The following is a 22,308-nucleotide window of genomic DNA, read 5'->3' on the forward strand; positions in this document are numbered from 1 at the left end:
AGAAGCCAGGGTGGTGCGGCTCCTACCTGGCTGTGGGCTGAGCTGCTTTAGGTGGCTGCTTCTGCACTTGCTGCCTTGGGTTGTAGGTGTGTATTGCCAGGGCTTTTAAAAGAGCAAGAGAAAGTAAGATTTAAGTGATTTCTGAAAAAAACTCCACCAACTTCTTGATGCGTTCAGGTCAGTACACTACATAAGGAGGAATCAATGGGATTACATGAAATAATATTTAGACGACAGGAAGTGCCCGGGAAAGGTCATTGTGTCACAAAGCATGCAATGGCTAGCCAGCCTGGGAAACTGTAATCTCAGAACAGGTAAAAAGCAATGCAGAAAGAAGGCAGGAGAACGAAGATTAAGAAGCAGGATTTCCTGGTGCAGGAATGGGTGAGAAAGCATTAGAACTGACAGGGAAAGCAGAGAATGGTTAAGAGCTGAAGATATATAGACCAACTATATCATTTGGGTGTCAACAAACAGTACGGCATCACTCAATCAGAAATACATATATTAAAATCATTTTGCTTTGCTGATTAGAAAAGTGCAGTCGTTAATTTTGTTGTTGGTGTTGGGGTTTTGTTGGGGGTGATCTGGTGGACAGTCATTCACTAATAGGAGCAAACATATTAAACAGACTTCAGACTTACCCTGCTGTTTCCAACAAAGCAGTTCATTAAATTGTGCATCGGTCTTCTGCTTTCTCCATGGGATGCCTGGAGATTAATGGAAAGGAGTCATGTAAGTGGAACTGCACTACAAAAGGATAATAAATGGACACCGCTCTCCTTCTCAGTGATTTTCCTTTTCAGGACATTGTCAGTTGGTTCTTGTCTTCATTCCACTCATATTAAGATGTGGAATAAGATGACCTCGCTATTGCTCTCTGATTTCCTGATAGTGAAAGCTAAAAGCAGAACTTGTTTGGGCAACTGTGCATAGAAAGTGTTCAGATGTGAAAGACACAATGCTGCCAATGGCTTACAATGTCATAGGAGTTTTATTGGAGACTTTTCCCCGTCTAACTTAGGAAACATCTTGGTGGCAATCCAATGTGTTTCTTTTTCTCAGAGGGTTGCACATTAGCTCTGCCAGTGTTTGGTTTCCGTTTTTGTATACATATTTTGGCCAACTGGATTTCCATTTTTAAACTTCCATAGAATAATAGGATTTAGGTTGGAAGGTTCCTCTGGAGGTCACCTAGTCCACCCCCCTTCTCAAAGCAAGTTTGATTGCATCTAGTTGCTCAGGGATATGTCTAGTGAAGTCTTGAATACTTTCATGCACAGAAATCCCACAGTCCCTCTGAGCCCCAGTTCCAATATTTGACCATGGTCTTGTGGTAATTTTTTTCCCCTAGTTGATCAGTTGATCAGAATTTCCCATGTCGATACTTTTCCCACCCTGCAGCTTCAAAAAGAACTTGGCTCCATCTTCTCTGTATCATCTGATTAAGTATATCTGATGAAGTATATGTAGATAGCAATAAAGTCTCTCCTGAGCCTTCTCTTCTTAAGGCTGACAGACATAGCTGGCTCAGCCTGTCCTGTTAGGCTGCACTGTGCTCCAGCCTCCTGACTATCCCCTGACAGCCCTGTCCTGTACTTCCTTCAGTATGTCCATGGTTTTTTTGTACTGGAGAGCCCAAGGCTGGACAGAGTACTTAGATGCAGTCTCACAAGTGAGGAGTAGGGGGGAAGGATCACCTCCCTGGGCCTGCTGGCTACACTTTTATGAATGTAGAGTTGCTAATACCAGACCTGCTTTTCTGCAGACCTGCCTCTTGGACAAGGCTGTACTAGTGCACGGGGTTATTCTATCCCAGATGCAGGGGTTTGTATTTGGTCTTTTTGAAGTTCATGAGGTGCCGGTCACCCCATTTCTCCAACCTGTCTAGGTCCTCCTGAACAACAGCCCTGCTCTCCAGCATATAAACTATTACCCCCCAATTTCAGGCCATTCACAAACTTGCTGACAGTGCATTCTTGTTCTGTCTCTCAGGTCGTTAATGAAGACATTAGACAGTAATGTCCCAGAAAATGATCCCTGAGGGATGCTACTAATTATTTGCTTGCAGCTGAACTTTGCACCACTGATTACAAGTCTGAGCCCAGCAGTGCAGAAAATTTTCCATCCATTTTATCGTTCTGTTATTCAGCCCGTATTTCACCAATCTGGTGATAATGAGAGTGGGTGAAAGCCTTTGCTAAAGCCAAGGTGAACAACATCCCCCACCCTCCCCTTGTCCACAGTGCTAGTTACCTTGTCATGGAAAGCAATGAGGTTGGTCAAGCATGATTTGTCTTTGGTTAATCCATGTCAACTGTTCCTTCCTCTCCTTTATATGTTTAAAAATGGCATCTAGTAGGATTTGCTCAATAACAATCTCCTATTATTGAGATTAGGTTGGCCACCCTGTAGTTACCTAGATCCTCCTTCTTGCCCTTCTTGAAAATAAGTGTGGCATTTGCCTCTTTCCGGTGATCAGAACCCTCCCCTCATTGCCATCACCTTTCAAATACAACCAAGAGTAGCCTCACAATGACATCAGCCACCTCCTTCAGCACCCTCAGATGCATCCTATCTGGTACCATGGGTTTCTGTATGTCTAATTAAGTGATTCTTAAGTGCTCCCTAGTTCAGTCTCCCTCTCCTGTGAGTACAGCTTCACTCCAAATACTCTTCAAGAAAAGACCTGGAGGCCTGAGGGCAAACCTTACCAGTGAAAACTGAGGCAAAAAAGGCATTGAGTACCTTAGCTCTTTCCCAATTCCTTTTCTCTAAGTACCCTGCCTCGTTGAGCAATGAGCCCAAACTCCCCTTAGCCTTCCTTTTGCTGCTGACATACTTAAAGAAACCCTTCTTGCTTTTGTCCTCCACAAAAAAATTTGTGTTTGAGTTCAATCAGGATCTGCATGTTCATCCATGCTAGCCTTCTGTCATGATTGCTCAACTTTCCATACATTGCAAAAGACCATTCTTTTGCTCTGAGGAGGTTGTCCTTGAAGATTATCCATCTGTCGTGGTCCCCTTTGCCCTTTGGGACAGTTTCCCATGGGATCATTCCTCTCAGGATCTTGAACTCCAGTCTTATGGTCACAACAGCCAAAGCTGTCATAGACCTTCACATCTTCAACCAGTTTTTCCTTGTTTGTGGGCAACAGGTTCAATAGAGCATTTCCACTAGTCAGTTCATTGATCACCTCCATCATGATATGGTCTTCAGCAGTCTCCAGAAATCTCCTGGGTTTGTTGTTTCCAGTCCTATTGCCCTTCCAGCAGTTGACAATGTGGTAAAAGTCACGCATGAGTACCAAGATGTGAGCTTGTGAAGCTTTCTTCAGCTGCTTAAAGACGACTTCATCTGCCTCCTCCTGTTGATCAGGAGGTCTGTAGCAGACACATACTACAACACTACGGGTACTGGTCTGTCCTCTGATCCTTACCTACAAGCTCTCTGCTGGTTTGTCACCTGCCCCGCGGCAGCACTCCATGCATTCAAGAAACTCCTTTATACAAAGTGCAAGTCCTCCTTCATACCTTCCTACACATCTGTCTTGAAGAGACTGCATCCCTCCATTGCAGAACAGCAGCCGTGAGTGCTATGCTACCATGTCACCATAATCCCAATGAGGCTGTAGCTCTGCAACTACACACAGATTTCCAATTACTGTTCTCTAAGCTACATGCATTGCTGTACAGGCATTTGTGATGGATCCTAAATTGTGCTGATCTTACAGGGGAAAAGTGAGATCCCCTTCTATAATGTTGTCTCCTAGACACATCTGCTTTGCCCCTTTGTGCCCTTGCTTCTCTGTTATGGTAGCTCTCCCCACCCACACCTAGTTTAAAGCCCTCATCACTAGGTTAGCAAGCCTTTTTGCAAAGACACTCTTGCTGCACTTTGCCAAATATATCCCATCCCTGCTCAGTAGCTTTCATTCCTCAAGGTCCTGCAATTGTAGAAGACAAAGCCCTGCTAGACCAACCCTGCAAATCAATTGACTCCCTTCTGCTCGAGCCTTCTCCCTCATCAGAAGGTCTGAGGAGACACGACCTGGGCCCCCCTGCTCTTCACTCTCATCTCCCGAACTCTGTTGTGACTCTTGATATGGTTCACATTGCCCCTGCCAGTGTTGATGCCCACCTGGAAAAGCAGCAAGGAAAAATAGCGCAAGGGCTGGATGAGCCTTGGCAATACCTCCACACATCTCCAATCTTAAAGCCTGCCAAGCAAAAAGTTCCCAAGATATTAGGTCATGTTGGCAGATCCATGCCTCTATTCCCTACAGGAGGGAGTCTCCAATAGCTATCACATGCCTTTTTCCTTTTGTGCAGACACTAGGTTAAGGCTCAGATGGCTCTGATGAATCCTGATGGGTCTTTTTCATCTTCACCAGTGCCCAGGGCATTATACATATTCTGAATTTGCAGATCTGCAAGTGGAGCAGGACTCTTTTTCCTGTTGTCAGCAGTCACATCTTCCAGCCTTCTAGTATCCTGACCGCCACCTTCCACCACCTGCTTAAGCATGTTCTCCTGCTGTTCTTCCTTTGTGTTGTGTGACTCAGTTTCTCACCACCACATGCAGTCTTGAGCAGAGTTGCTGGGCCCCTCTGCATACCTGCTGTGATAACTGATGTGGTAATGGCTCTACCAGTCAGTCAGCAGCACTCTGGCTTCCCCCACTCACGAATGGGTCTCTTCTTGCAAGACTATGAGCCCACTCAAGCTTTCCCCATCCAAGCACTCATCAGTTAGCTTCTGAGCACTGTTATTGCCACACAGCTCCTGCTGCCCACACCATCCCCACAGCAAAGGGAAGTGTGGCACAGGTGTCTGCCGCGCTGAGGGGACGTTTTCACTGACACAGTGTGCTCCTGTCTAAGCAGAGTGGACTGGCTTCTCCATAAGTTAACAATGATGTTCTCCATTTTGCATGAAGTTATTGCTGCGTTCTCTTGGGCATGACGTTCAATAAACACGTTGTTAATACCAAACCAAACCCATAACTGTTCAGGACATTACAGGAGGGATTGTGATTCTTAAATGTGAATTCCCTTGCCTTCAATTAAATGCTTCATATCCATCTTAGTTTTCTGAGTGCTCAGTAGTCATATCTCTGCCAGACTTCTAAAGCTCTTTCTGTTTGACACCAAATCGCTTACTGTAGAGTATGAAGTGAATTTCCATGGAGCAGTGGTACCTCTGTGAAGCTGCTCCCCAAAGCCTCTGAACAAAAATGTGATCAACTCCACAGCAAAAGTCTATTTGTGGAAGACTTCAGATTGCATTTCACTTTCCAGCACGACTACACAAAGACTGACAAATATGACAAGAAGCTTACAAAGCATCCAGGTAAAATTTAAAAACCTACTTTTCTGATAAGAAGAACCAGTTTATTCTCTGCTCTTGAATCCTGGCAATAGTTTTGAAATGTTAGTTGATCAAACTGTTGCTAGTTGTGGGATTCTGCTAGGAGATACTATTTCTCCCTTAAATCCGCCCTGACTGAGGTTCAAAATGACCAAAAGCCTGAGGACTGAAAGGAGAAGAAATTCCAGAGCAAGATGCTGTTGAACCAGATGAATGGAGTGAGAATGTTCCTGCAAAGATCCCAGATGATCCTGTCATGATAAAAGTATTAGCCGGATTAGCTGCATGATGAACCAGAACTCATAGCAGACCCCAGTGCTGAAATAGGGGTGATGAATAAGAGTTATCTCATAGTGCAAACCCTACAGTCAGCCCCAGGTACCTGGCAGTGAACTGTGTCTGAAAGAATCTTTGAAAACTGTAATCTACAGTTTTGGACTTCTCCAAAGGCTTTAGAAAGATGCAAAACTGAAAACCCAGCAGAGTTTCATCTTGGCCTGGAAATATTTCTTTGAAACAGTGGGGTTTGGAAGATGGGGGAGATGAACAGATGTGAAGTAATGATGGAAAGAAGGAAACCATCTTGTATTTGGCCAAAACCCAAGTCAATTTACTTGAAAATGTAATTGGTATTGGAAACTGATCAGCATCTGGGACTGTTTGGGGCAGACGGTTATTGATCTGTTTGGTATACTTATTTTTCTGCGAGAAACATACTCTTAAGCCTTTTAGACTTCTATATTTGCTTCATTTTTTGCTTTTGTTTTAAACCCACTAAGAGGGAAAAAAAAATTACATGGTTTAACCTGCTGTCAAATTAAACAACAGGCATACGATGTCTGCACAAGACACCATTCCCATGTACATTCTGTCTGCTCAGTTCTGTGATAGGATAACCACCACCAGCAGCAGTAGCAGCAGTAGTGACTAGACTGTTCATCTGTTTCTCACATCTCTATGCACCTTTTTCTGTCAATCTGTAGAGCACCATATTGAGGGAAAAACTATAGTCAGATTCTCCAGTGAGGGTGTATTACAGTGGGTTTTTTTCTGTTCAGTAGAAAAAGTGACATGAATCAGACTCTTTCTCCAGGTTTCCTTCCTCTCTTCCACAAATGCATAGACTGCAGCCTCCCAACTCTGGTCACATAGTTTTCAAAAGGTCCCAGTGGAAAACGCTTAGGCCAAATATCTTGGTTTCTTATTAAGTCTTCTATGTTTGAGATACATTCCCCAACACAAACACATGCAGAATCTTCCAGAAAACACCTGGAGGATATTCTTTGCAATGTATTGCTGCTATCCTGTCAAAAGAATGCACAGGAGACTCTGGGACTGCCCTGTGAAAGAAGAGAGTCATCTCTGCTCTATCCCTGCAACTTGTAGACTCAAGGTGGGATGCAGTTCACCTGACTTCAGACATCTCAAAGAGAGATACCTGTGCTGATTCTGGGGTCATCAAGGCTTTCCTTTCATTAAAGGAAAGAAGCTAGATGTCTGGGAGAAGCTGGATGAATCTCCTTCCAAAAACTTCCTTTCTCCTTGTTTACTCTAGAAAAAGTATACGTGGTTATCTTAAACCAGATGATATGCATCTTAAACCAGATGATCTTTAAAGAACCAGAATTAGCTGACATAAATTCCCAGCATCCAGGTATTTTCCACACAATTCTTTCAGGCAGACACAAGTCTTGTCTTGATTTTGCACAGGATCTGTCCAAATTCTAACGCAATGTGGGGTGGCTTTGCATCATACTTTCTGACACCCAGTTCCTCTCCAGTTTAAAGACTTGAATAAAAGGTATGGAAAATTGAGCAGAAGCAATTCTAAGCCAGAAGTGATTTGTTGTTACACACTGCAGAGGCTTCAGTGATTAAAGGGATGCTGAAAGTCTCTTTAAAAGAGGGGAGAGGTAGCTGGCAGAAGTTGGCTAAGTAGATAAAGTTACTGTTGAACGGAAGCTTATTTAGAGTCAGCAGAATCTGTAAGGTTGAATTTAACGTACATGTTCATTGATTTGTGTACTACAAGCAGTATTTATCCCTGTGTCTATACAGTACATTTTACAGCATGAAGATATGTTTATTAATTCTTACTCTTTATATAGCATAGAATGAGTGTATAATTTTTGGCTTATTTTAAAAACTTATTTTGATTGCTATTTAAAATATGTCTTTTTTAATATACCACATGTACTGTTTACAGCTTTTTCATAGCTATTTCACAGCCTTGTTACCAGCTCCCAAACATAGTACATTCATTCTTTTAATTGTTTTGTCAACTTTACATTTTTTGCCATTTTTTAAATCTTATTTTTGTCATAGAGCAGATCTCAGGAGAGATGTGACAGAGTATAAATTAATTCTGATGATGTGCTGTTTTATACGATTTTTAAAAGGTCTCCTTGCAAAGCCCTACTAAAACAAATTTGATATTGATTTTTTCATAAAACTCTGGTCTTGTCTCACTACCTAGTCTCACATACAGGTATAGCAGTATAGTCTAACAATAAGTCCTTGGTGTCAGTTGCAGTGTATTCAGCAGGTTTGAATTCATCCCATTCCCTTCTGCATCATATAGGGGATAGAGCACTTGGGACCAGATGGTGTCATACAATTTCTGAGTTGACTGAAATGCTCTGAACAAACCTGGTGATTTCTTGGGGCCACCAAAGGAGGCAGCAGAACTCCTGGCAGCACAGAAGGTGGTCTCCTGATTTTGCTGTGGTCACCAGCCCGTGACACCACATGCTGCTTCCCTGATCATGAGCCCCAAGAGGCTGATGGACTCTCTGTGAGTTGCTGCAAAGGGGCAAGCAGGTGGCTCCCAAGCAGCAGACTCCTTGACTACATGGGCTACTTGGAAGTCCAGGCAGTGAGCTGTCTTCCAGGTGTAATTCCTGGAAACGGGTTTGCAAGATTTTCGTGCAGGTGGGAAGGCAGGGAGCTGCCTCTGTTGTCTCCAAAATTTCCATCTTGTACTTTCTAACATTTCAGTTCTGCATTTAAGAAAAAAAAAAAAAAAAAGAAAAAATTTTATATGGAAGCTGCATTCTGTTTTGTGCACAGCTTCTGTTTACAACAGTTATTCTCAATAATGCTGAGTGAAAAACAGATGCCATATTTCAAAACATGAGCCAAAATAGCAGGACCTGAACAGAAGCTGTTACATGACCAAAGAGGTATCCAGAGCCTTATTGAAAACTGTGGTCCAGGGTTGGTGGTTATTTGCAGTGCTGACGGTCTGTCCATCTGTGAAAGGAAGCAAGGCAAAAGCCAGCAGTCCTGGAGAAAAGTACTAGTCCATGACCTCAGGCAGTTTCACATCTTTAGGGAGTTCACTGACAGGGCACATCAGTGGTCTGTCTACTCTGTTCAGGGATGCAGAACTTGAAGTTCATTCTCTGTAAATACAGTGATGTATTGATTTCATATTAACCCAATATGCTTCCAGGTGGAAACAACTTCTTGTAACCCCCATTACTGGAAAACTTGTTAGTCCAAGAGACTCTAAAACACCATTTCCAGGAGCAACGAAGGCTTGAGGTAGAGCAGGGTAGACAATTCTGTGATGGAGTTCTGCAAAAAGATGGAGATCTTTGTGTTTTCACCTTGTAGAACTAAAAACTTACTTTAATTACTGATGAGACTCAGTGCTCTTTGCAGGCCTCATCTGGACTGCTGATTAAACAAGGGCAAGGAGCAGCACCTGGCCTCAAGAGTATGTGACGTTGACTGACATCTGTCTACACTGCTTAGCACTAGCCCCTCTAAAGCAGACTTGTTTTGAAGAGAGCTATTTAGAGTAGTACAACACTGAGCTAGAGGTCAAGTTAAAAAGTGGTGTGGATCATTGGGGTGGAGTGCTCAACCTACTCCCTGGCTGTCTCCCATTTAGCAGTGGAGATAAGCCCGGAGGATGCATGTTTATTGAGAGCAACCTAGCTAGGCGAACATAGTTTCACTGAGACAACTCAGGCTAGATATAAAACTGATTGCAGTTCTGTGGGAGGCTATGAAACAAGTGGTTCATCGTTGTGGGCAGGAAGGATGAGCACAGGTATTTCTCCTGAGTCCACTTTTGTTCAGTGGTTCAATTAGTGACCTGGATAATGAAATAGCAAGAGTGCCTATTAAATTTGCGGGAGGTATAAGGCTGGGAGAGATTGCAAGTACACTGGAGACAGAAGCAGAATTCAGACAGATCTTGATGAAGGGGAAATTGGTCTGGAAAAAGTTAGATAAAATTTAGTATGGGTAAGTGCAAGAAAATGGGTACTATGAATAACCAACTACAAAAGTACTGGGTAGAGAGCAATTGGCTAGATTCTTCAGAAGAGGATTTTGAGGTTATTGTGCATCCCAAGATGAACAGTAGCTACCTTTATAATCCTGTTGTGAAAAGCCAAATGCCATACCCTGGGATTGTTGAATACAGGTTTAGAAACTGTATTTAAGAAGGCTATGGACCAACATCAGAAAGTCTGAAGGATAACAGCAGATATTATTAGAGAAGCTGTTAGAGAAAATGTGATTTCTGGGCAATGTTGAAAGCATCGGGGTTATAAAGTTTTAAAAACATAAGGGTACTAGTGGGGAAAGGAATGATAAAACTTCATGTAGATTAAAGACTGGTGCAAAGTTGAAGGTAATAATCTATTCTCCATGTTCCTAATAGACTGAAAAAGAAGCTATGGGCTTAAATTGCAGCAGGAAACTCAAGCTAGATTTCAAGAAAGCTTTCTAATAGTAATATTATTTAAAATGGAATAGGTCTTGCAGCCTAGGGAGTTGCAAAATCTCCATTTATTTTAAGTCTTCAAAATCAGGTTGGACAAACATCTGTCTGAATTTGTGCAGATATCACAGAATCATAGAATCACTACAGCTGGAAAAGACCTGTAAGATCATCAAGTCCAACCATCAACCAACACCACCATGCCCATTCAACCACGTCCCACAATAATTGAACCTGGTTTAAAGAAGGATAGACTTGGGTGAACTCTCAAGGTCCTTCCAACCCTGTTTTTAGATTAGGTTATAGCCGTATTTTATACCTAAATTCATAGTGAAAACACACATGCCACTCTAGGTAGTATATATATGTATTTTTAATTTTCAAGATGAGGCAGCCAATATATAGGTAGCCAACTTGTATATGCTCTTACTTCACAGCACACACCACAAACCTGGGATGCTTCTTGCTTTTCACTCTTGTCCTTAAAGTCTCCATATGGCTTTCTCAGTTCACCTCCAAGTTTCCTCACAACTTGCAGAGAAAGAGGAGATAGAGATCTTCATTGCACCTATCTTACATCAGAAGTTGTGAAGATGCAGTTGTAGGCAAGGTCCAGGCTTGCTTTGACTGAATAATCTTCCAGTCCACAGTAAATGCTACCTGTTACCTTACCTCCCTGCTTGGGAATATCCCTGATTGCTTGGAAAAGGTTACAAATATATTTTCTTCTAAAGAGCCCTTCTGAAGTTTTCCCAGGCTAGGTTAAAAAACACAATACACCAACAAAACAAAAAACCAGCCAGAGGGTTCAGAGTTTATACACATTACCTATCTAATTGCTTTCTAAAGGAGTCAGAAATGCCAGGAGATGGCATACTGCTTCAAAATATACAAAGCGATGTACACTAATAGAGCTGAAGTTACATCAGAGGAAAATGATGCTCCCTGCAGTGGCTGTTCCTCAGCATCTCTTGCTGTTCCCTGGTTTGGGAAGTAGATCAACTGCACCCTGATAAAGGACTTCGATTTCATTTTATTCTTCACTGCCTTTGCTGGCTTTTTAGAGACTTGGCCCTCTCTGTGCTTCTTAGACAGTGAGCTAAAGACAGAAGAAAAATTAACCCATCTATAAGCTGAATAAAAAAAGCAGTTAGAAAAAAAATCCCTTGAGCAAACATGTTACTGCTTTTTGGGATAAAACAGCAGTATATGTTTCATACTGGCATATGCAAAGACCAATGTGTGGCAAGGTGACATTCCTTTAAAATATTTCCTATTTCAGTTGGTTAATCTTCCCTTCGCTGACAAAGCTCCCTTTTTTCTTCTTGTGTAATGAAAGTCTCTGGCATGTTAGTCTAATTGAAATGACAGGCAAAAGTTAAAAGTAAAATCGATTCTTTGTCACTAGAGCATCCCCAAGTATTTAAAAGGGAATATTAGCTGAGGAAACAGAAGGTGTATGTTAACCAGTTTGAAACCAAAATCTTTTGCTACAGCAGTTTGTTTTAAGAAAATGAAAACCATTGATTTAGTGAAGATATGTTTATCAGATTCAATTAATAAATTAATTCAATGAATAACTGAATCTATATTGGGAATAGCTACAGCTGCACGTGTGTGAATGATGTGTGTTCTCTGTGGGTGAAAGAAAGGAATTGAAGACAAGGCCTTTTAAAATGCATTAGAGAAGCTAATTCTGTGATTATTCCATCTTTGGAGTTCCAGGGAGAGAGAGCTCCTCTGTTTCGATGCAATTTTGCCTGCTTTTCTAGCTGACCACATTGCAACCAGAGGAATTTTGGAGGGTTGTTTGATTTTTTAGTTTTGTCTTTTACTTCGGTCCTCAGAGCAGGAGTGCTTAGTGCCAGTGCTATAGCTTCAAGGCTGAGGTTTTCCTTTTCTGCTTAGCTGCTCACCTTATCCCAGACATAAAACCTCAAACCAGATTTCTCTGAGCTGTCTTTAGCAATTGTATACAGGGTCTATGTCTGTCTGACTGTCCCAGTCTCTGTCATTGCAGAGGGGAGCAAAGCAGCGAGGCATTTCAAGCAGGAGATCTGCAGTATTAGGAGTGGCTTCCAAAGGCAGACATATGTCCCTTTCATAAACCATGGGGAAAAAACAGTGTAAATTTGACTGGACTGATACTTGCTAGAATGAAAGTTTAGCAATAAGGAAGTCCATAATGGTTAGCGGTTCCTAAATGCCGTATCCACGTCCCATGATAATAGGTGGTTTAGAAGTAGCTTGTGCTAGATATAGCTGCATTAATGAGTGGCACCTAAGTGCCAGAGACAGCCTAGCCTGTTTGACTTTCAAATTAACCCTAGGAAACGCTGCCTCATGAATATTAAAATTCAGCCTCCTGTGCCATGATCAATACATTAATTTTTATGTATGACCTCACGAAGATCCAGCCTGTCAAGCCACGGGCATTTGCCCAATATTCTTGTGTAAATGTCAAGACAGATGGTTCTCAAAACCTGCTGTAATATTTCACATAATAACAGAAATGTCTGCCTGCACTGACCCCTTCATATCAGAAGTGGAAACCCAGGCAAATGCTTGCTAAATGGGATAAACTGACTTAGCATTTTGACAGGAGCAATGAGATTGGCTAGAAAGTATGGCAAGGTCCCTATCTGCGCTTGTGTTGAGCCTGGATAACTGTTAGCTGGAGCAAACTAGTCTCCCCAGAAAAGTTAGTCTCCATGGAGGAAACAGGATGTCTTCTTGTAGAAGCAAATAGAGGTACACATTTGTATAAAACCCAGGGAGTTACGTCTTTTAGTTAACAAGTACATTAACTACAAATGCCTTCAGCGCAGATGACTATACCTGGGCTAGTTATATGGACGCTTCTATAGTTGGTGGGAAAACGTAGGTACGTCAAGGGCATGATTCATCCCACTGCAATGTATATGTCTCAGATAGGCCAGAATAACCTTGCCTTGGAAGTTATCTTTTCTTTGCATGGTCTTTGAAGGGAGTCAAGATGACTGGTTTAGATACAGATGTCTTCACTTCAGATTTCAAAAATGAGATGAGATTAACTCCCCTCTTCCCCTGGCTATAGGAGATGCCAGCTCAAGAACAGAGAAATGCGGTGACCCATTCAGTAGCTGAAACTGGCTACCAGTTCACACTGGAGAGGTGCTTAACGATATCTCAGAAACAACCCTTATTTATTTGGAATTCACTTTGAAGGACTACATATTCCAATGCTTTCAGGTCAACCTGCCTTTTGAAATGCTAATCAGATGAAATTGGCCTTTACCACCAGCTGATATTTGTATATCAAAGAGATTGCTTGCACACCTTCTGTCAGTCTGAATCAAGTTTAGATTACACTGATGCATTACGTTTAATGCTGATTCCTAGTAAAATCATCTTTTCTACGTCATTAACGTTCTAATTATTTTTAGCCTAGTGTTAGTTAGCCATTACCATGCTCAGTATTGCACAGGAAAGTGAGTCTTTATTATTCATTCTAATGGTTCATTATCCCTCTATTTTTACGTACAAGAATCACTAAGCCCATGTCAGAAGTAAAACTGGCTACGCTGAACATTGTAATCGTGTTCAGGGCTGACAAGGTTTCCCTTCTCCTCCACCAAGGAGCCGAGCTTCCTGTGGAGGATGTGCTGAGGTGCACAAAGCCCACATGCCCTGGAGGAATCTATATATTCCTCCACACCTTTCCTCGCACAGGTCACTTCAAGCAGACTGCAGAACATCTCACGGATAAGCAAGTACTGCTCAGCAGCTGGTCGGCTTCGCTGCAGTCCACGGTCAAGGCACTTGAGTGACAGTGCAAGAATAGACTGAACTGGCATTTCTTCCAGCACTTGTCCTTCACTGCTAATGTGGCTAAATAACTGAGATGACCTTCTGCTGGGCATTTTTGAATGGAAGTAATTCTGTGATTAAACAAAACTAGACTCAGGGGAAGTTTGAACAGTCTATTACAGGATACAGTTTTATTTCCTGATTCACTCCATTACTGAAGGAATAAGCCACCAAACCCAGGGATAAGGAACACCAGCACAATGGTTCTAGGTGACCAAAGACATATCTCGAGTAGTAAACTCCAGATTTCACAGCAGATGCAGGACTGAATCCTCTGTTGGGAAAGTTTTGTGTAAAACAAAATTGGTTCGTCAGAACTATTGATGGTAAAAATTTGTCTAATGTGTTCACTTAAATTGTTTATCCAACCCCATAAAAATAAACAGACACATAAAAGTCCTAATCTGAATAAAAACAATTTGTAAACAAAATATAGGCCCAAATTCACTGAATATAAATTGATTGCAACAGGTTATTGTGTATGCTCTGTTCACTGCCATCTGCCATCTGTTCGGAGCAATTGATACTCATTCAAAGTACCCTGAAGTAACAGGCTTTGTAGCATTCAGCTTAGCAGACTTTCTCCAAATACTGTTTATTTTAGTCTGGAAACATTTGTCTCTCCCACCACAGGTAATCAGCGAGTTTGAAGCCTCTCCCGACTCGTTTTCCTACAGAATCCCCAACCTGAGCCGGAATCGCCAATACAGCGTCTGGGTGGTAGCAGTGACTGCTGCGGGAAGAGGCAACAGCAGCGAGATTATCACCGTGGAACCACTAGCTAAAGGTACAGTGACAGTGCTTTTTAAAGCAACCCAGAACTTTACAATGCTAATTACTGTTATAATTGGCACGTGGCTTCTTTATGGCTCATTGCTTACTGAGAGTGGGATTTGTCAGGAGCAACTTCAGTTCTCTCCAAAAGTTAGGTGACAACTCTCAGCTAATTGCCCAAGCTTTTGCTGTAGTCAGCAGAGGGAGAATGGCATGCTCCTCTAGGGGGTAATTCATCCCACCTACCTCAGAAGGAAATAAATTGCATTTTGGAGCAATTTTTATCTTCTTTTGTTGGGTACAGAGGGTTTGCAGATGATCTCCCTCCCCTCCTGAATATGTCTCTCTTCTTTATCATTCTCCTCCTTGCTAATATCTCTTGTGTACTCCACAAGTACTACTTTTTGTATAAAATGGTCTGATTAACATATCTAAACTCTGAACAATTGTTCTCAACTTGCATTAGCTTTGAAGTTTGCTGCTTCTATTTCAGATATGAAGAAGGGATAATGTGCCTCAAACCCTACATATTTTTTCCCAGCTGTATTAGTTGTTCTATTAAAAGATATTGCTTGGGCTCATGAATTCTGCCTTACCTGTACTGTGAGATGTGATGCTTTCAACACTATAGCACCTTAGCTTGGAAATAGAGACCTAACGTTTTAGACAGCAAGGTGAGAAGAGTCCCATCAGTACTCAATCTCTACATGGGGTCTTCAAACTGATTTTTTTTTTTTTCATTCAAATTGGTAACAACACAGAATGTGCCAATATGAACAGTGTATTCAACAGGTCCCTAGAGTTGCAAAGGTAGATGCATTTAATTGACTTCACAGTTTTACAAGACTGCTAATTCTTCAGTCATGTGGCTAATGATGTAGTAATGTAAAATAAAGTGTCTAGGGCTTTATGATGAGATACTTTCTAAAAAAACTTTACAGAACTTCAGCCAAATGCCATGAAAGTACTTTCTGCATAGAAGAGCATGTACCATCACCATAGGGAAGCTTGCTGTTCCTGCGTACCTAGGTGGTAGATAACCAGTTTGATGATGGCAGATTAACTGTCAGAGTTATTGTGGACGAGTGATGGTGTTTGGAAGGTACTATTTCAACACGTGACAAAGCTTCCTAATACATAGAAGTTGCAAACACAGTTCCTCAGGCTTGTGATGGGAACTTGCATGACTTCTCTTTGTCCCTTCCTTAGGCTAAATATTTTGTCATACGAGATGGATATTTTTCAACAACATTGTGAGAAACCTATAGTAACTACTGTATTACTACTGTAGATCACAATGGAAGATTGAACAGTGTAAATGTGGGGAGAGTCTAGTGAAGTAAAGAGGCCTAAGTTGGAACAAGCAGGGAAATGCTTACTCCCCATACCATTGCTTACATTTTTTTTCAGTCAACTGAGAAGAGTCACCTTTACTTGCTGCTTCTTTCTGGCATTTTTTGTACAGTCTCTCAGAATTTTTCTCTTAGTAGCTACACAGTGTTAGAGGAGTGACCTGAAGGATGGCTGAAAGGCTATGAAAAGTCTGAATGTTCTGAAAAATCTGGAGCTTTTCCACTGTTGAATTTCTTGTACGATAACTGCATACTGCATTATGAACATCGGTGAGACCAGAGGTGAGATCTTAAGAGGTGGATGAGGAGTGTAAAGGACATTTGTGAAGGAAGATCATGAAAAAACACCTCAGGGAAACAGGGCAAATGTTTCAGTGTGCTCCTCCTTTTAGGCCAGCTGATACCCGTGTCTAATGAATGTGTGCTGATAGGAAACAAAAATAGGCATAAAAATAGATGCTCGAATAAGAGCAAAACCAATTAGACAACAACATGGTGCAATATTAATAGATTGAGGATGCAGGCAAACCCAGGAGTGTGCAAGGACCCCTGCACATAATGCACTAGAAGTTCTCTTCCTCCTATGCATTTAAAAAAGAGGGAAGTGTTCAGACAAGATGAACACAGAACAATGCAGAGTTTGCAGGTACCAAGATTCATAACATCTAGTTATGAGGAAATGTAGTATGGTATTGCTCTCGGTTTGCCAAAAATAGAGAAGTTACAGATTGACTCACATGTACTTCAACTGAACAAGCTTACCAGAATTACTGGAATTAATTCTGCTCCTCCAAAGATTGTTTAACAGGATCCATGATGACAAATAAGTGAACTTAAATATAGCTTGTATGAAAAAACAAGGGGTCTTTAAGAAAAAAGTAATTAATTACTTCAATATAGACAACTCAGTGAGAACAAGACTTTATTTTGAAGGATGGCAGAATGCATCCAGTGTTACAGTTAGTAGTGATACTCCAATATAAAGTTTGCATTAGATGATGCTCAGGACAAAACTCTCTTACATGCACTTAGGACTGAAAAACTGATGAATAAACCATTTGTGGAGGTTGTGATGAACACTACGAATACCGATAGATAGCAAGTTTATGAAGTTTGGATGTAGCCAGGTTAGAAATTACTATATAATGTACAAGATTTCCTGTATGAATGCATCACCGGACCTTTTATAGAGCTGGGAGAAAGTGGTGATCTGTGATAAGGGCCATGGACATACAGTGAAGAAGGATGGGTGGAGCTAATAGCCTTGAAGACCTTTCTCACCCCCCAGTCCGTCTGAAGCAAGTAACACATCACAGGGTTAGAAGCAGTTATAGCCTGATTTTGCCACAAGTCCCCAGTGCAAGAACATCCTACGGGCCATTACTGTGAAGTTGTTTGCTTCCTTTTTTTCTCCACTTATTTAACAGTAACTGCCCAAGTAATGATACCACCATGACAACTAATGAGACTTAACTTTGAATTGAATTATGTCAACTTAATTATAACCCCTTTAAGAACCCCTTTGAGAAAAATGAGAAAGTCTAGATAGGGCTTTGATGTGAAATGGATAGTCCAATTTAAATGAAAGCTTAATTCAAGTTAACATTTCTTTCTTTAGCGTCTCCGTTTCTCAGCACAGATTCTTATTCTTTGTAATTAACTGACAAAAATAAGCAAAAACCCCCAATAAACAGAAAATAACCATGGCACTAGAAGTTCAGTCTACACACAAGTAGGCTATGCCCCCCCGCCCCCCCCCCCCCCCCCGCAATTACGCTTCATTGCTGACTTGAAAGTTGTGGGTTTAGCCTATCAAATATATCTAAAAGACAGAAAACCTTGCATGCACCTTATTCCTCGTATTTCCCAACCATGACTGATGGGAGAAAGGCATTTGCCAGCAACATGACAATAACAGGACTAGACCCACAGCAGCGTGATCCTCTGGGGAGAACTCTCTGACTCAGATGATCAGTTTCCCTTGTTCTTGTAGACTACGTGAGCATTAATGTTTAACAGATTTGCCTCCTAGTCTATGTTACTTTGTGTGTTTAATAGTTTTAAACAACATGTGGGGCTCACATGATAGCACACGCACCCCATTGGTCTGTTTCTTTAATGGTTCATTATACTGGAATACACAGGATATTCTTCTGTGAGAAAGTAAATGAAAGAAACTCCTGACCCAGGGTATTCACTGATGGCGCTTGTATTTGGATTAAGCTCAGCTGCAGTGAAATGTCATAGCTCTTGATCAGCTTTCCTATATAGTTTGCCTTTAAAATTCGGTTGTGTCCTCTAGGAAAAAAAAATAAAAGTGTATTACAGCCTCTTGCAAAGAGACAGTCAGTGTAGGTAATAGGATTCATAATTTAAACAAACAAACACGCGGAAAACTGCATTAGCATAAGAGAGTGCATTGTTCTGTGAAGGAGCCTCTTTATCTTCAATTAATGCTTGGGTAATTAGCAACAAATGGGAACAGACACAGTCCTAATCCAGTGCCATGCCACCTAACGTAAGGTTGGTGGGTAGTTGGTAAGCATTTGCGTAGCCTCGATAACAAAGAGGAAAGCCTTGCAGCTGAATTGCCCACATGCTGCGTAAAGCTCCCTTGCTCAAAGGGGAGAGGTCTGTGAGATTCAAGGTATTTTAACCTCAAGAATGCCTGTTAGGGTTTCAAACCTACTGCTTTCAGGTGAATTTCACTAGACGTTTACTTTGGTTCCAGTTTTCTTTTGTTTGTCTACCTGTTAGCAGTCTCAGAACATTATTAGAAGTTAAGCTATAAAGAAAATTGGAGTTAAGAATATTCGTGCTGTTTTACCATCACTTTTAAAAGCACTCAGTACATGAAAGGAATAAGATAATGCATAGAAAGCTGTGTGTACTTTCACCAAAATAGCGTGGTATGCTTTTGTAATGTGCACTTCTGAGTTGTGGTCTGTGATCTTACCACTGGCTTAGGGTTCTGTGGGGTTTGTGTTACTTCCACACATCACTGTAAAGTGGGGGACACAGGATATTGAAAACCAGGAGCTACAACATGAATATTGTACTTTGGAGGTCTGATATCCAACCTATGAATTAAGGAAGAATTAATTGTTGAAATAACTACTAAAAATAAAGGGATATCCAAGAAACTTTGCTAACAGTGGTGCCATGTCATGCTGAAGGCTTCAGCAGGATTCCTGCATTACATATGCTTTGTCCTGAAGTAACTGGCAGCAGTTGGAAATAGCTGGATATTTAGAGTAATACTGGAGACATGGGAAAGCCAGGAGAAAAGGATGAATGGTTCATTTTAAATGAGGTTTCAGGCTTCACGTTACAGAGGGAACTTTGCATGGAACAGGAATGTGAGTTTCTAACCACCATTGCTCAGAATGCACTGCAGCTACTAGGAGTAGTCCAGATGCTTACAGATGTGTTTTGTAGATAGTCACAGCTGACAGCATCTCCTACTGCTTTTTAAAGATGGCATGAGTACCATTAGGCATCTTCTGCAATGAAGACCTGGCACCACTGAAGACAAATGAGCCTTCTAACACTAACTTCAGTGGAGTCAGCATTTCACACCATGTCTCTGGGTAGACTGAGCATTTTTTTGTTTCGTTTAGCTTGGTTAATTAGCCCATGGGTTGTGGCCAGTGTAAATCTTTTCTAGAAGATATGGCCTTAGGAGGGCCACAGTGGAAAACAAGGCTGTGTCATGAGACTTACTGACTAACCAGTGTCTTTGCATCATTCTGGTGTACCACCTCCTCAGGGCAGCACATGCTGCAGCACCCTTCTGCCAGGGCTAACCACCAGAGCTGCCAGAAGGAGGAAACCAGGGGTCTTCAGCTGCTGTTTAGCCAAGACAGGACATGTCGATGCTTGGCGTTTAGGAAAGTAGTGTTGTCCCATTACTTAACCTTGAATTTGTTCATTACCCTAAATCTTTAAACAGCTACCTCTCGTGTTTTCAGTCAAAATTTTGACCAGAGAAAAATCTCTCAAGAAGCTTAGTCTTCAACAATGCTTGAAGAGAACATAGACAACACAGTCCAAACTGATCGTATAGTCTATGAAATCTTTTCTTTTTATGAATATCTCAAGTCCCACTGCAGCCTACTCAAGTAATTACCCTTAACTCTTCAAGGCCTGTTCTTTTATGCATGATTTTTTTTTCAGATGAACTGTCCCAGTTATATTTGATGCTGGTTCTCATTTTCATGTTTTTCTAATTGGTGCAAAATGGATTATTAAGTATAAATTCTGATCAGTGTGCATGACTGAAGTAGATCAGGATTAAAAATACAGTATTTCGTGTATCTGTATTCAGTATGTGCCTTTCAAATGTGTATTTAGAGGCTAACAAGAACTCTGTTTCTATCAAGGGTCATTCTTGAGTAATAATGTACAATGAAGCTCTAACACAACCATAGTGTTCCTGTATATTATAAATGGAAACTACAAGAGTGACATTTTTGTTTATGTATTTAAGTGATATGAGAGCTGACACAAATTAAACCCACTTAAGAGTTTTTTCATATTTGTGGACTTCAGATAGACTCTTTGCAATGTACTAACACGTTCATACATGTAGGTTTATTTTGCTTAATACTATAGCTGTTGTAACAGTGATTTATCAATAATTTAGCTTTTGTAAGGTACCTGTCCACTGTGGACACTTCCTGCTGGAAGTTTGGAGAGAAGTATCCCTTGGACATAATTTTAATTCATAATTTCTACTATGAAATATATAAAAATCAGTAAAGATGATCAATAACTGGTTTTGCCTTTTTTCTCCACAAGGACTATTCCAGTCCTCCAGCTTACCTCTCTTTTAATTACTTGTCTTCCAGATACTAGAAGTATAATATTTGTGCTTAAATAAATAGCTGATATTATGAGTTAAAAGGAATTAGTTTCCTAAAAGCACAGCTTGAAACAGATTGGTTTGGTTTTCCACGTTTAATTCTGGATGTCTGTACTTCCCTTCCAAGGGCTGTATGAATGAATACCTCATTTCAATCTTTCTTGCTCTCTCTTGCTCAGCTCCTGCCAGGATTTTGACATTCAGCGGCACGGTGACGACTCCCTGGATGAAGGACATTGTCCTCCCTTGCAAAGCTGTGGGAGACCCAGCTCCGACAGTCAAATGGATGAAGGATAGGTAACCAGCAACTAAATGTATAGCTCAAATAAAGCCCATTTACTTAAAATCCTGAGACTTGTGATGTGGGTGATCCTGGATGACTGTGTCAGGAAGGAGAAGGACCGTTTGCAGGGACTGCACACAGTGACAGTAGATGAGGAGTTCAGAAATTCCTTGAACTAAAGCAATTGGCTGTTGTGATTAGAAGGTATCAAAAGGGAGGAAAAGTTACGAAGAAGAGGTAAAGGTAAACATTCAAAACGTAAAACCTAGGAGTCTTTTCTCTTCCAACTTCAGGCACACAGAATAGTTTTAGTCTGAGAAAGCAAAATGCCTGACGCATTGAATCGTGCTGTGGAGTGCAGTGTACATGTCTTGCACATATCTTGTTTTCCGTTATTCTGTTTTGATCTTTAGTTTCACAGTTTGACAGAGTCACTTGGAAACACACACAGGCACTAATTTTCATCCAAGCACTGTGTAAACAATGATACTGCAGTGCTATGAAACCATCTTGTGCATTGATACAAATAGCTATTATTTTATAAGGATGGACTTTCTGGCCAGGAACTGTATTTTACTCTTACTTTGGCACTTTTATAAAATAGCAGATAATTAAGGAAGAAGTGAATTTCCTTTTTCATTCAAATTGGGGTCAGGATATTTGTGTTCTTTAAGCAAATGGCAGGTGTTTCCCAAAATAAAATATTCCTTTGTTGTCTTTAATAAAGAGGACACCCCCCTCCCCCCCTTTTCTTTCTTTCCATTCTTAGTTGCTTCAAAAAAAAAGCCAATTCTGACTAATTTTGATTGTAACTTCTTTAATGTATGCACTTTGTTTCCTGTGAGGTAGTAACGGGACACCCAGTCTAGTGATGATTGATGGGCGAAGAAGCATCTTTAGCAATGGCAGCTTTGTCATCCGTACTGTGAAAGCAGAAGACTCTGGATACTACAGTTGCGTGGCCAGTAATAACTGGGGATCAGATGAAATAATTTTGAATTTGCAGGTACAAGGTAAGACTATTGGATTTATCTCCTAATTGTTATCACAGCTATTAATTGCTATGTGCTGGTAATGC

The 22,308-nt window shown here is 41.1% G+C and overlaps 1 protein-coding gene across 2 annotated transcripts in view; it reads left to right on the forward strand.

The window, feature by feature from the left end:
- The window catches only part of DSCAM (DS cell adhesion molecule), a 410,765-nt gene that overhangs the window by 333,179 nt on the left and 55,278 nt on the right, over positions 1-22,308 (forward strand). For both annotated transcript variants that reach the window (XM_059818552.1, XM_059818562.1), the window contains 3 exons: positions 14,591-14,744; positions 21,127-21,244; positions 22,080-22,243. In XM_059818552.1, coding sequence (XP_059674535.1) covers positions 14,591-14,744; positions 21,127-21,244; positions 22,080-22,243 — 436 coding nt within the window. The remainder of the gene's footprint in view (positions 1-14,590; positions 14,745-21,126; positions 21,245-22,079; positions 22,244-22,308) is intronic.

This window comes from Gavia stellata, chromosome 1 (genome assembly GCF_030936135.1).
Source record: "Gavia stellata isolate bGavSte3 chromosome 1, bGavSte3.hap2, whole genome shotgun sequence".
NCBI lineage: Eukaryota > Metazoa > Chordata > Aves > Gaviiformes > Gaviidae > Gavia > Gavia stellata.